General features: G+C 40.5%; 2 protein-coding genes across 2 annotated transcripts in view; one reads left to right on the forward strand and one right to left on the reverse strand.

Annotated features, from left to right (window-relative positions):
- The window catches only part of LOC137998915 (TNF receptor-associated factor 4-like), a 15,426-nt gene extending 15,132 nt beyond the window's left edge, over positions 1-294 (reverse strand). The window contains exon 1 of the mRNA XM_068844754.1: positions 1-294. This exon is cut by the window's left edge and continues 18 nt beyond it. Within this exon, the coding sequence (XP_068700855.1) occupies positions 1-155 (155 nt within the window). The 5' untranslated portion in view covers positions 156-294.
- A 6,762-nt stretch (positions 295-7,056) lies between these two features.
- LOC137999706 (sialate:O-sulfotransferase 2-like) lies at positions 7,057-13,600 on the forward strand. The gene is made up of 5 exons (XM_068845563.1): positions 7,057-7,600; positions 7,688-7,717; positions 8,112-8,153; positions 11,663-11,980; positions 12,362-13,600. Exons 1-5 carry the CDS (start codon positions 7,579-7,581, stop codon positions 12,424-12,426), a joined length of 477 nt encoding a protein of 158 aa, XP_068701664.1. The 5' UTR covers positions 7,057-7,578; the 3' UTR covers positions 12,427-13,600.
- Positions 13,601-15,000: the final 1,400 nt, after the last annotated feature.

The raw sequence follows: 15,000 nt of genomic DNA on the forward strand, positions 1-15,000 counted from the left end.
AGGCACAGTTTGCAGAATCTGTGTCCGCACACCCCGGTTTGAACCGGCACTTTTAATGGCAGATAACAAATTGGGCACTGCAAATCGTCTTCTATATCATCCACAAACTCTTCATCGTATCCGCCGAGTGCACAACTCCACTTTACTTCCGCCATGTTCTGCTAGAAGTCTTTGCATCTGGTCATATGACTATCAATGTTAACAATGTTGCGTGATTTGCGTGATTGGGCGATGTAACGCTCCTCAAAAGTGGATGTTTAGTCAAACTTATCCGTAAAACGTTGTTCAGCCACGGACAGCGACATATGAGCTTTAAGTTCCCAAATTATTCGGGAATAATGGTCTCGTAACGCTGTTTCCAAGTTTCAGCAAAAAAGGCTTGAAAGAAAAAATGCGTAGGAGACTTCGATCTTCTCAAGTGAATCGATGGAAGGATGGAAAAGCAACGCGCGCGCACACTTCCAACCATTCGGTGTAAGACGTCATTGTTTGAAACGGTCACAATGAGTAAAATTCCAAACACCATAATTCGAGACAATTAGTCAAGTGAAAAACTTTCAACCTGTTTTGTGAGAAAACCAAAAGTAAAATTGGAGGGTTCTCTACCTTGTGAAATCTCTAATAGCGATAATATATCGATGGCGTCGAGAGAAAATGAAAATGATGAAAAGAATGAAAATTTAGACGAAACAATATTCAAGGAAACACCGAATGGTCCAGTCGCTCCGCTAACTGTGGAAGAGAGCCTGGGAAACTTGGAAAGCATATCAAATGAGAGGAACACCTTGAGAAAACTTGGCGTCTCGAAGCTTAAGGGATACAATATCGAAAGGGACGTGAGGAAAGCTGTTGAAAGCGGAAACATTGATGTATATTGCAACGATCTTGCAAAGAAACTTGAACAAAGCGCCTTTGCCCAATGTGCTCGTGTTATCGACCGTTGTGAAAGCGTCACCGAACAGACATTGACATTTCTGCGGGAAGAAAGAAAAATGAAAGAGCAGGGCGAGAATGAAGAGGACGAAAGTTTCAAAGCCAAGTTCGATTCTTTGCCAGACTCTGTCACGAGTTTGATAAAGGAGGGGCGTAGTTTTGGGGACACTAAAAAACTCTGGAATTTTATTAAGACTGTGATGGATGAAGATCTGAAGGCTTTTCGGGAGAACACGGCCGAAGAAGCTCGTAACATCGCTGATACGGTGTCAAACGCTGCAAAAGCCGTTTGTGATGTAAAACGCCGAAAAAGTGAATCTGACTCAATCGACGCGATGACGGATGAACTTGCGGTAACTGAGGAATATGAAAATGAGGGAAATGAAGCGTTGGAGAACGATTCGGACGAGAACAGCGAGAAAGCACCAATCATAGAACGGGAAGATGAACACGAGATCCCAACTCCACCACCCCCTCCGCCAGTATATTCGTCTCTTCGTGACATCAATCTGAAATGCACAAGAGAGAATGCAAATCTCCTAAAGAAGGAATTGAACTTTGCTATCAGCAGACTCACTTCTGAGGTGATCACGTCATACGAGCAAGCACGAGCTTTGCAGAAGCGCGTTCCACTATCGCTTGATAAACCCATTGTAGATTTCATGCAAAATCAAGAAATCAAGAAGACTTTCTTCATTAAAGAGATCATCACTCGCGTACACGAAGTTCTAAGTATGTTGATCCCGGAAGTTCGTGACACGTCCAATAATGAACTGCAAGACCTCAACGAAACAGTCAGGTTGTTGTACCTCTTGCAAACATCCAAGAAGTATGAAGTCCACGGCCTTTCTGTAACACGAGTAGCTCACAATAAAATTGGATTCCTGTTTTACATACTTCTGATTTTCACCCTGACTATGATTGCGTTGTTATTGAGTTTAACTGGAGAGAACTTTGCACTGATTGTCTTTGTGGGTGTTGTATTAATCTTTATGCTAAGGTCGTGGCAATCAGTGATTTCAGCTGGAGGGAAGAAGGTCGAGGTATTTGGAAGAGTCAAAAAGTCAGAAAAAATTGATTAAGTTTGAAACTGAGTGAACTTCACTTAAAGAACAAAACTGCGGCTGGATTTGAGCTTAATCAGACTGGTATTCTACATTAACTCTCTCTACAATTTGTAATCGCATAATGATAACTTTGGTATCTGCATGATTTCAAAATGTCCAATAAAATTATTTAAATTGTTAAATACCATGGAGTTAACAACAGTATTGTCTGCTTTTAAAACTGATTAGACCTTCTCAAATTTTCAAGTTTTCTTTGAGGGGACGGCAACCTAATATGTTGTTTTAAATGATAAAATTGCCCTATCGTAGGTCTTTCCCTATATTCTTCCAACTCATTCAGGTTGCACAATATTGACGAAGTATCCAAAACGGCTTCGGACGGATTTGAAGTTAAAGACAGAGAATGGATGATTTACTGATTGTACGTAGCCATCTAGTTTTTCAACTGAATTTGGAATTTCACGGGGTTCTATTGCACAATCGCACGTTACACGAAAAAAGAAAATAAAAATAAAATAGCCACCTCAAAAACGATTTGTAAGCCGATGATTTGATCGTTAGCCCTTCGTTAGAACCAATTCATTTACCCGGCTTTTAAAACCAGAATTTTTTTGTTTTGACTTCCCACGGCCGCAGCAATACAGTTCCTTTAGAAACTAATCCGTGGATCAGTCCTGTTAAAATTTAGAACTTTTCCCTAGTTGATCCTTTCTGCATCTGCTTAAAATTAAAATTGCTCTCCCAACTGTGAAAATCCAAATCAAAAACGATGTTTGCTTCTCTTTTGTCGGGGATTGATTCCCGACTGGTTGGCTCTGTGCAGTTGGTTGAAGGGAAAGTACTTCCTTTGTTATAGCATCTGCAAGTTGTTGGGCTCTCAAGTCTTTTAGGATAAGAATGAGAAATCTTAGACCCCGTCTCACAACCTTAGCTGTTAACAACGTGGGACGTTAAAGAATCCGAGCACAGATCGCGAAGAGTTCCCGACGGTGTTGTCGTGTGAGTCTCTCTACCAGCTGGGATGTGGTCGAGCCTGGTTGGATGAGCCGGAAGGGGGGATTCTGAGCGAATGAGACCACAAGAACAACACTTGGCAAGAAGTTTGTAATTTTGCCTGCTGCTAAACCCTTGAGCGTAAACGGAGCTAATTCATCATAAAGGAACTCGATTCAAAAGGTTCTGAAAAGGTATCATTTTAAAAGGAATTTAGCTCTTTTGTCAAGTTCAGTCACACTCATGAATTCCGGCTCATCTTTTGTGACAAGAAATTCAAATAAATTTTATTCCTGAAGGATGGACGAATTTAAGGGGTGAAGTTTTCAGAGCAAGAAACATCTGGATCTTTTAAGACAATATTTCTAGAAATTTCGCGAATAACAACCTCTTAAGCACGTGGTGTAGGCGGACACATCATGTACTGTCAACGTTTCAAATATGTACGCATTTCCGAAATATGCCCCTTCGGAATGGACGATCAAATGCAAATGGAACTGTATTTTCAAACTTTTTTAACTTACAAACTTCTTGTTCTCGTCGCTGCTGACCGAAAAAGGTACCACTCTGAAGAGGAAATTGGGTATTGACCCGCGCGAATATTGCGCGCGACATGACGCGAACAGAACGTTTAAATTTAAAGAATGTTATACGCGCCATAAATGCAAAAGTCAGTTATTTTAACAATCGTTTGTTCAGCGACGGAAATTCAGCTTTGTATGGTGCACTAGCGTGGTTCAGTCAACTCATCTACCATACAGGTAAAAAGAAAACTATTTCAGAAAATTCATTTTCTCTGTTTGTTATACTTTTTGTTTGTTGAGCTAGCAGAAGGGTTGTCAGCTCGTACTTCTAATACTTCCTCAGTGTTTTGCCCATTTCTCAAACTACAAACGTAACCTGAAGGCCAGTTTACAAATGCGCTCTATCGCTACTTATCGCATTAAATGATCTCGATTCAATTTTCATCGCCTTCAGAGTTGCATCAATTGAGTCTTGCGATTTTCCCGAGACAAAATCGCTGTAAAATTGCATTGAAATGGCACCTGGTTCACAGGTGCAATTAATTGCAACTTTACCCGGTGTTACTGTTCTCAGTTATTTAATTACATTTCAGCGACCTTAAAATCCTGGGCATCCTGCGTTGAGTCACTTAGTCCATCACCATAAGTCTTAATACTCGAAGGATTTTCAGGTTGGCCATCTCGCATTTGATTGGTAGATTAAACGTTTCCTTGGCAACGGGCGAAATGAAAACTGAAAAATCAGAATCCCATATAGCATTCAAACCTACCAGCCCAGTAACACCAATCAGATGCTCAAAAGAACGATTGAGCTAAAAGAACCCTTTGGGACCTAAATCGCTTGCTCACAATACCGGATCGCAGATCCCGTTTCCCCCTCCCCTCCCCTCCTCCCGCAATTCAATTTTGTGTGAGAATTGTACCGATTGAGTTATCCGTTAAATATTATTATCCACCCTTTGAACAAGTGGGACCTGCATCCCGTTTGCCGACCGTCCCGAAACGATTCGAGTGTCACAAGTTTCTATGTAAAAATATGAATAGCTTTTCAGTCATCAGGCTTCTCAATCATTTTTCTCTTTGTGACCTCAAAAACATAATCAGCTTATCAAAACAATCTGATGGCAGTTTCAACCGCAAATGGTTTTTCGGGCCCCAAACCGGTCTTCGGGACTTTCGAGAAACGTGCCCTTGGGTGCTAAAAACGCCGTACCCGAGGCTCTAAATTGATTTTGTTCAAACCTTCCCTCGGGTCCCTCCGGTCTCTTGGAGAAAGCAACTGCAAATACTGGACTGAGTGGACTCCTGTACGTTTCTTGAAGAAATCTTTATGTACAGTTTTAAGCCTAGGCACTTTTGTATTAAGAAAAAGATGATGATGATGATGACGATGTTTAATTACTCTCAGCATGGCCTACGCTGTTGATGCCTACGATTTCGAGGCTACAGAAGATGAACTGAAAAGCATGAGGTACTATCGAGAGCGTTTAAATGCTCGTCCATTGACCACAGCTCTGCGAAGCTTTGACATCAACGACAAGTACGATTCCACACGCCTTCCAGGTGTTTACGAGATCAGTCAAGACTCGAGGGTCATCTACATTGGCGGGAATCCGTGCCTTTCCAACATCCGGGACTGTCTCAACGCTCATTTTAGCGGGAACGACGGCTTGCCTATAGGGGATTATTTAAGTGGCCCTGCCAGGAACAAGTGGAAATCGATATATGTTCGTTGGTTAACATGCGCAAAGCCGAACGAAGTAGCGTGGTATTTGTTGAGTGACTATCAAATGCAGCATGGACACTATCCGCCTTTTAATTATCCAGCCACAGTAAGGAATACCTCCGCTAATGAATAGCTAGCCTCGTTCTTTCCTTTACCTACAGTAGCGTGAGTCTGAAATTAATTTTAAAAAACAGATATAGCTTTAATAAAAGTCGACAATTGCAATTCTTGTACTTGATTTATTGCGCCCAGAGAGGAACACCGTTTATACTTTCAATCATCAAATCGTTTTCACAATGCAATAGCACCGAAAATCTAAGCAGGAAATCTGTTAAGAAGTTATTTAAGAAGTTCGCTATTCATTGCATGGCAAATTTCCGAAATGCAATAATAATGTTATCTCACTCTGAGCTTTTCGTTATAATTTTGTTTCTCTTGAGGACGTTCGCGCCCATTGCTAATGCGAATTTTTTTGCGCATGTCACCCACACGTCATGCATCGCAGACCACGAAGGTAAACATGATGCTAAATTAAAGGTGCAAACATTTTCCACAAGAATAGAACGTGAAAGCATGTGTCATTATGGGATAGCTGTGGACCCAGGTCTTCTCGGAAATGTCACGCAATGGCGTGACAGTGCGGGTAGACAATCGCTTTGAAAACTTCGCAGCGATTTTACTCTCTTGAATGCTCGGTGACCCCCATTTTTCTTTCCTTAGATCACTTCCTTCCTGATTTTGTCCATTTTAACAAAAAACAAAAAAAAATTGTACGTGAGAAGTTACAAATATTTCACCTTTCATGCTCTCGTTCGACCGAAGTTTTCTTTCTTAGACTAATATGTATCGTTTTTCAAGGTATCTTTCACCTCAGAAAAAGACATCAGCTGCAAAAGTTTGTTTAGTTATATTAGTTATATTGAATTGAGTACGTTTACCTGATCTAAATTTCACTAATAAACCTTTTTTATTGCTGACAGTTGTAAGCTAAGATCGTCTTAAAATAACGCAAGCTTCTAAAAGTGCACCTCATGATCTCGAAAATGAGCAATGTGACCCCCCATTTTTTTTGCCTTTTTGGCAAAAGTAGATCATTACCTTTCTGCGTGGCAAGTTTAAAAAAAGTGGGAACAATGCCCGGCGGGTGTCGATTACCTGGTATTGGATACCTTGTAGGACTCAGGTATTCATGAGTGAATGAAGTATGGGAGCTATATAGGGAAGATAATCTCCTGCCGTTTTTTTCAGTTCCCTTTCCCCTCCCCTAACGCCCCCCCCCCCCCCGATCAAATCATCTATTTATTAAACTGAACACCCAAAGAATCTTCAGTTAAGCTTGCCAAAATGCTTACAACTGTTTTATCAGATATCCGGGTGGGAATACGATAAGCCAGTTACTTTCTTGATGTTTCCTTTAAACTGCTTATAATAGAGCCTGTATTCTTTAGTTCTTTGGGTAAATTGTTCCATAAACGAGCCCCACTGTAATACTACGCTTTAAATAATCTGTATGCGGCAAGGGTAAAGATTATATTCAGTATGGCGTTGGGAAAAAATTGTTGCACAAGATCAGAGCACGAATATTGCAGGCCGGTTCTTACTTCTCCTCAGTCCGTCTTCGCTTTCTTTTCTGCGCTGAGAGTCTGGAACAGGTTAGTTTTAGTCAGGAGAGCCGCCTGGCCTTCTCTCGAATGGCACTTGTGCCGTCCGTGCCTTATAGGCGGCTGAGAGAGAAATGACACTCTGGGAATTGATGACTTTAAACGGTCCACTTTTGGTAAGCGAGATTACGTATACAGGAAAACGACCAGTATTTAAAACTAAAACTTTGTTTTCAAAATAATCTGTCATAACAAAAGTGATCAGCTTTGATTTTATTTCGCTGGTACCTTGTGCAACCTGCATCATAGCTTAAGCTGTAAATTTGATAATTCTCGTCAGGGAGAATTACAGTTTTCGACCGACTGAATGTGGCTGGGCGCGCACATTGAAAGCAAACTCATTTATTTGTTTGACTTAGCACAATTAAAAGGGTTATCAATCTGTCCAAACCAAATGAACCGTGTAACTTTTCTCGTTTGATGTCAAGATGATCCTTCACTAACTTCACGGTCATTTTTACGGTCGGTGGCTTTCGACAGACACTGTCCCTTTAATTAAAACCTGGTAAAGTTCCTTCACAAAGTGGCGCGATTGTAATAAAAATTTCAAGTTAAAGGCCTGAAACTTGCTTTGCGACGACTGGCAAATATAACGTAATTCACTGGAGCTCATTAATAAAGTAATAGACATCCGAGTAGGGAATCTCGCGACATTTCTTGGACAGGAATTTAAGATGCTTCTGCAAAGATTCTCAGGTAAGCTCCAGAACTAATTGCAAAAAAAAATTGAGCGTGTTCCCCTTTTGATCAAGATTTTCTTTGTATTAACAATTTTTCCAACAGGGTTGTTTCTGGGTATCGTCGCTTTTCTTGGTATGTAATTTACACGTTCTCTTATTTTGCAGTGTTGTCTCAATGGATATAATAATTATTACCTGTGTTACATTCATGATAATTAAAAATCTCTCGAAAAAGCAATTTATAAAGTTCATGTTGGATCCCATTTTGGGGAAAACGGAACTAACACAAACCAGTGCCTTTCTGATCAAGTTACCAGCCATTATTTAGCAACTGGTGTTTTCATTTATAAGCAAGCAAAATGGCGGATTGTCTAAAATCAACTAAAGCATTTTATTGGCCTCACAGACCTTCATTATTCAGATCATTTACGCTCAAGGATTATGTGTTAATTTCCTTATTAATCGATCGGTTGAATGACCTCGGCAGTTAGTATTCAATTTTCTTCTGTTTTTTTTTTATTTTCTAGGTGGTACAATCGCCTACGTAGAAGTAGTAGACACAAACCCCGGTAAGCCTCGGACCCGGTTTGTAAATGGATCTTTTGTGTTCTTTAATGGAGAACTATGGAGCTTAATTAAGCACGCGCGTTTTTGACACGCGGACGACAACCGGAAGAGGACATTTCGCGCTCTAGGACAGTGGTATCTCCCAGATTTTTATACTAATCATCTCTAATGGCGAAAAGCTACTTGGCATGTAAATGTGGTTGTGTGAAGACAAGTTTAAAAGGAAAACAGCTCACTTCCGGTTTCCGTCCGCGTCTCAAACACGCGCATGCTTAAGCTTCCTACTTTACAAGCGAAAACGACGACGAAAGCTACGAGAACGCCACAAACCAATAGATTTAATGAACAAAAACAATGACACTGCACGCCCCGCACGCGCATTTTACATTTAAATTTTTGGTGACGTCAAGTAACCGTAAGAAAGAACCAATTATTACTTTGTCAATAGACCATTTTACAGTTGTGTGCTCAGTTACCTGGCCTTTGAATGAAAGTGAGTCTGGAGTTGACCTTGCTTTGATAGAAACCTCACTGCTTTTCTTATGTTAATGAGGTTGCTCTCATGCTACTTAGTAGGAATTTACATAAGAAAAGCAGTGAGGTTTCTATCAAAGCAAAGTCAACTCCAGCGTCACTTTCATTCAAAGGCCTGGAAACTAAGCACACAACTGTAAAATGGAAAAAAACTTTAAATAACAATGACCACAATCATTGATTCAATTATCTGAGCCCGCGAGACTGAGCACCCCCGGCAAACCATTGTTTTAACGAAAACCGCTGGTCAGCAACCTGGTGCTGCTCTCCGTTGCTACAACATATCGCACAGCCCCCGGAAAGACTCGAATGTGGATTGTCTCCAGTCGAGACCATACTTCGTTAGGTAATGGCCAACAGACTACTTTGCTAACAGTAAGTTCCTAGGGAATCATAAGTCGTTCCTGCCCTTTGTAGGGGCTGCTTCACTGACCGTTAGGCCCTACAAAGTCTTGGAACTACCCCTTATTCACCTGAAAGTTATTCACAAGGAAAACAGTTTATTTCCGTATCACTAAGGACTCGTTGCGAAGGCGAGTTCATAAGTGGCAGGAGATGGGGAGCCTCTATCTCCCATAAGGAGATAAGAATTAGAGGCTCCCCTTGACGAGCTCCTGTATGTAGTAATTTTTTTGGGCAGAGAGTTCACAGTCCCCTAATTTCACAAGCGATCGCTGAGATCGTGTACTCTACAAACTCCAGCCATCTTTGTTTGCAACAGCGAGCGCGATCTGGGGAGAGCGACACTTCGACCGAACTAACACGGAGTGAAGCGGGAATTTGTCGCTCTTCTTCATAATGGCGGCCCAATAACATACTTATGCTAATAAGCCTTTCTGGCATCGCTGCCGATGAGCAAAATTCAAAAGAATATATGTTAACCAAAAATAGGCCAGTAGGTCCAATTGACATAAATACAATAGAATATTAAATCGGTTGCCATTTATGAAAGTGGTCTATAAAGATGGCGGCAATGTGCTGAAGCGTGCGACCTCCTCGATCGCACTGGAAAAAAGAAACTGTAAACGTTTTTTTTTTGGGGCGGTGTTCTCGTTTTTGTCGACGTCATCTTTGCTTTATAGATGGTTTTCACAGTGACTTCATCAAATTCTAAAATCAAAACCGCCAGGTGTTTTGAATTTTTATCTTACAGAGGTTAAAGATGACCTAGAAACAAATGTTTCTTCAAGTCAAGTTTCGAGTTCCACGACGTCTTTCGTTTCAAAAATACAGCATTTTGAATTTCCGAATTGTCACTTTGGGTGACACCACGATACAAAGTTATCTGGTTGATAGAAATGTCTATGCCTATAAATCTCAGTAGTCTTAGCGTTTCAAGTACATTATGAGATGTGTTCAAACACATGTATTTTATCTCATGAGCGAAAAGTAAGCGCTTTCATCGCTAAGTGAATTGCAAATAATCGTGTGGATTTCTGGCTGCCATTTTGGTGCACAACGGTGGTGCACCACGGTGGTGCACCAACATGGCGGCTACATACAAAACTCGATAAAGTTGCGTGGAACGCTTCGACAAATAACTCAATGACGATGTATCGCACAGACCTGAGAATTGGTGAGGTGATTTCTAAATGTGTCTCCTACATTATTCAAAGTTGTTGGCTTATTTCATTGAACGATTTCGATTCTATTTTTTTCTTGCGTGACAGTGAAATCACAGTGACAGTGACTTTTCACCATTATGTGAAATTTCACCTTCAAGCGCCCACTGCCATACTACGTTTTGGTTTTGACTTCCAAAGCCAAAGCCAAGCCGATATTTGAGCCAAAACTATCCCAAAAGCGAGACGTGTTATCCCGGTTCATCGCATACTATGGATCGTATTTAAAGACAATTGTCACGTTGACGATTCCTAATGATGATCCATATTGAACTGCGGATACGAACTCAAGTAAGGCTATGATCCTTGCAGTTATGAACGCAATTTAAGCAACTACGCAGAGAAGCACGGCTGAAAAATTCAGGACTCCAACTTCAACGTTGGAGTCCTGGGGCGCTTTTCATTTAACCCAAAATTCGGTTTGGTCCGACCGGAATATTCGAGAACAGCTTTGAAGGTGGTCCACTATTATTGGTCGGACCGTCGGACCGAAGTTTTCTATTTGTTGTTCCCATTAGCGCTCTTCTGTGACCTGCTTTCAAAGACAAAATGGCGGAATGCATTGATTCAATGTACGAGTGCTCCATCTGTGGAAACAGATAAGTACTATTTATGCATAGTTGCTCATCGATAACAGGTGGGATACTTTATAATGATTTGATAGCTGTTTCGGCACTGTTTAAAATTTCTTTATCCGGCGTGATCTAATGCTTCCAAAATTATTTCGCGCGCTTTTCTCGATCACCTTTGTTTTCAGAATTTGGAACCGATCTGTTCCATTTTTTGTTTTGGCGTTCATTATGTTTGTATTTGGCGCGAATCAAACGCGCGGTGGCTTGGGTCGGGTCTGTGCAAGCGAAATGTACAGTTTCATTGAACAAGTAGAATTTCCGAAGTTTCAAACCGGAATTTTTGTTGAATGGAAAGCCCCCCTGAATTTTTCAGGCTTCTCTGCGCAGTTGCTTAAATTGCGTTCATAACCGCGAAGAACACAGCCTTACTTGATTCCTTAAGTGATCCGAAAGGGATTGAAGACTAGGGAGCAACAAGCCAACAAATGAATGGCTCGTTACTTACCACTTAGTTTCTGAGCATGGTTGAACGTTACTCTAAAGACTCGGAACGACCACAATCAGCATCTTTGGTTCTAACGGAAAGAAACCCCATGTTCTTCATTTAAAATTGATTGACGGAAGCCAAAAGGCAGTTTGGCGTTAGGCGTTGAAGATGAGATTCCTCTTTATTATGAAAATCGCAGTAAGGCCCTCCATCTCTGATTCCTTTCCCCAAACACCAAACAAAGACAACTTTCAGTCCAGCTCACATACTCCAATAATTCTTTTTTTGCACCATAGATTTTATCGGCTGTTATAAAGACGACAAAGTAATAGATCAGACCGGCTTTCGCTTGGTAAATTCGCGCGCTCTCGGATTTCAAGTCGAGAGCTTCTACTCCGTACAAGATTGTGTTGACCAATGCGCCACGAAGGGCTTCCTCTATGCTGGGCTACAAAATGGCGACCTTTGTTTCTGCGGCAACGACTTCGATAAATATGGCCGCGCGGATGACTTGGAGTGCAACATAAAATGTCGAAAGCCTGATGAAGATGTCACGATCACTAATAATCCATTTGATTCTTGTGGTGGAAGGTGGAGAAACTCCGTGTATGCAGGTAAGTATGAGTATACAAAGAAAAGGTATAATAACAAGTCTTACCGTCTTACAGGAAGAAAAATAATACAAAAAATGTCTCAAAGTGGAGATTACGTGAAACAGCAAATAGCGGACTTCTCAGTACTCTTTATAAGAGCATGAAAATTCTCTTGTGGTAATTTATATCTTTTTCTTGATATCCGTAGCTAATAGGCAAGAAATGAACTAAAATCGAACAAGTTTCTTCGATTTTTCAGCAAAACGCAAATTGCAGTTTGACAACTGCCCCTCGCCGTAAACGAAATGATAAATCTCTCAGTCTGGTAATTTTGTTCAGTACTGCAGATTGGTAATAGTGTTCGCTCGAGTGTAAAATAACTCTCCGCATTTTATTTTGTAGTTACCGGTGTTCGAGCCGCAGAACGCGCAGAGGCAAAGAAATGGTGGGCTGGAAACGACAAATAAACGATACGTTCACCATGCGAAGCAGTTGCATGTTTACTTACAAGATATTGAACTGTTGGTTTCGAATTCAAAGAAGATGAGAGCGGCTTTCATTTGTAAACCGCTAAAACTTTCAACCTACCAGTTTGCTATTGTTTCTTTTTTTCTATCCCATCATTGGCTAAAATTGTTGCGTCATTTGAAGAAGACGAACATGTACTGACTGAAAAGTCATATAATTGGAAAATACCGAACTGTAATAAGCCATACTTGCAAAGCTAGCTGTAACGAGTTGTGTATTTAACAATAGACCTTATTCACGATAGCCGCCATGTTGGATTTGCTATTATCATGCAAATTAGCTACACACTTCTGAGGGGGCAAACAACACAAGTTCGAGAGGTTATAACGTACATCTTAGCCACACAGATGATTTGTTTCATGTTCATTGAATGTTTATCACCTAAGTAGTAAAATAGAATGCTTACACAAGTTACTTCGATTCTTTTTACTGAAAAATTAGTAGATAACGAAGTAGAAAGTCAAAATGTCGGAGGCAATCAAAAGATATAAATTTATTATAAAAGGTATTTAATTCTAAATTCTAAAATGTGCTTTTAACAATGTTAATTCAATATTTCGACGAAACGATTTTCCGCAATTTGCCTTTATTCCAATGTCTGCCCCCCAGGATAACACATGGCTAATTTGCATGACAATATGAAAACCAACATGGCGGCTATCGTGAATAATTACCAATTATTCCATGAGCGCGCGTTGGATATGAGATGATAGATAGCCAACGAGGCGCGTAGCGCCGAGTTGGCTATAATCATCTCATATCCAGCAAGCGCGAGTGGAATAATTGTTCTATTAAAAACGCCCCCAATATATAGAAAACTAGACTACAATAAAAATAAAAAGGCCCGAAAAATCACGCATATGCTTGTCGTGTTTGTAGATCATGGTATAATGGCTCATAACCCATGATGGCTTAGCCAATCAAAACTCTCGAATTGCATTATCCAATGATCCAGTTTTTAATAAGGGCTATTATTCCATGAGCGCGTAGCACCGAGTTGGCTGGCTATAACCAGTCTCATATCCAACAAGCACAAAAGGAATAATTATTTTGTTAAATTCCTTTAACTCCAAAAGTTTGGAAGAACGAAATACGGGCGAAAAACAGGGAGAAATTCCGAGCGAAATTGAAACTGAAACTTGATGAAGATGCGATGTTGTGTAATACCTGGTGGTCAGACAGACCGTCTCAGGCTCATCACAGTAAAAAATTTCTTACCTTTTCGCGGTCTTCTAAGCGCCAGAATTGATCCAAACTTTCCAAAAAAACGGGGTTTTTTTGCTTTATTCCGAGAGAAATTTCGCTTTCCGGCGAAAAAATTGTGAGTTTAGCAACGCTTAACTCAATCATTTACCATATAAGGTCAAACTAAGGTTTATGAGCTGATAACCAAAAATGAGTGAGCCAATCAGAGCAAAGAGAAATGCTCTGACCGAGGTTGACAATTAAATAAATCTCAATATTCCACCGAGTCTTAACATTGGGCGCAGCTGCATTTATTTTATAGATATAGATGCATTAATTTCCAGGATATGTTAAGGAATAGTTGTGTAAAACATCCTCGGAAAATCTCACCAATCACCTGAAGCACTGCCATTTTTTTACATTTTCTTTGCGGCTAACGTTAACAGTCTCGCCCGAGGCCCAAGTGTTCTATGGGATATTCTATGACTAGCATACCACTTAAAAGTAATTTCTATCTATAGAGTGTTTTCACTCACGAGATCAGTAACCTTGCTTTTCCACCGAAACAAAAGAAAGCGTTTGCACGATAATAGAGCTCAATTCCCGGAGGATTAGTTGGGGACACCAAATTGGCCGCCGTTCCTTTGTTTAGGGACACCAACATGGCCGCCGTGACGTCACGTGAAAACACTCTACAGGAAGTTTTAAGTTGTCGTCATATCACAGTCTCACCGAGTTTTCTTATTCTTTTAAAATCGTAGTTGTAGAAGCATATCAGACTGAGTTAACGTAACGTAACAAGAGGAAATTTTCTACCTTCTTTTAAAGTGTTCATCTTCAAAATATGTCACTTGTACAAGAATTCAATGTAAAATATGGCCTTACAGTTGTAGCGTCTATAAAATTGTTGTTAAACAGGTCTAAACAGACGTAGTTTGATGCTATTCTGGCTTGGAGAATTGTGAACTGATGTAGTTCAAAAACTAGGATCTTAAACCGTAACTTGTTTTAAGCTTCGTTGATAATTCTCTGAAGCAGACTGAGTAGCGTCGAACCGTGTCTGATCGTCAGCCCAAACAAGAGATATTTGTTAAACCTAGTTCTCACTCAGAGTTTTGTTTATGTTGTGCAGAACTGAGCCAGGAATAAAATACCAATAAGTAGATGGACCGATGTCTTTCTTGCTTTAATGCTTTATCTGGGACTGGATGTTCGAGGATGTCTCAGATGCAAAACGAACTACAAAGTCGCTGCTGACTGGAACGATGTGTCACGTGGGAGCTACACAACTCGTTTAAACGTGAACGTGAAATCAGATCAGACATTGG

This window comes from Montipora foliosa, chromosome 4 (genome assembly GCF_036669935.1).
Source record: "Montipora foliosa isolate CH-2021 chromosome 4, ASM3666993v2, whole genome shotgun sequence".
Lineage (NCBI taxonomy): Eukaryota > Metazoa > Cnidaria > Anthozoa > Scleractinia > Acroporidae > Montipora > Montipora foliosa.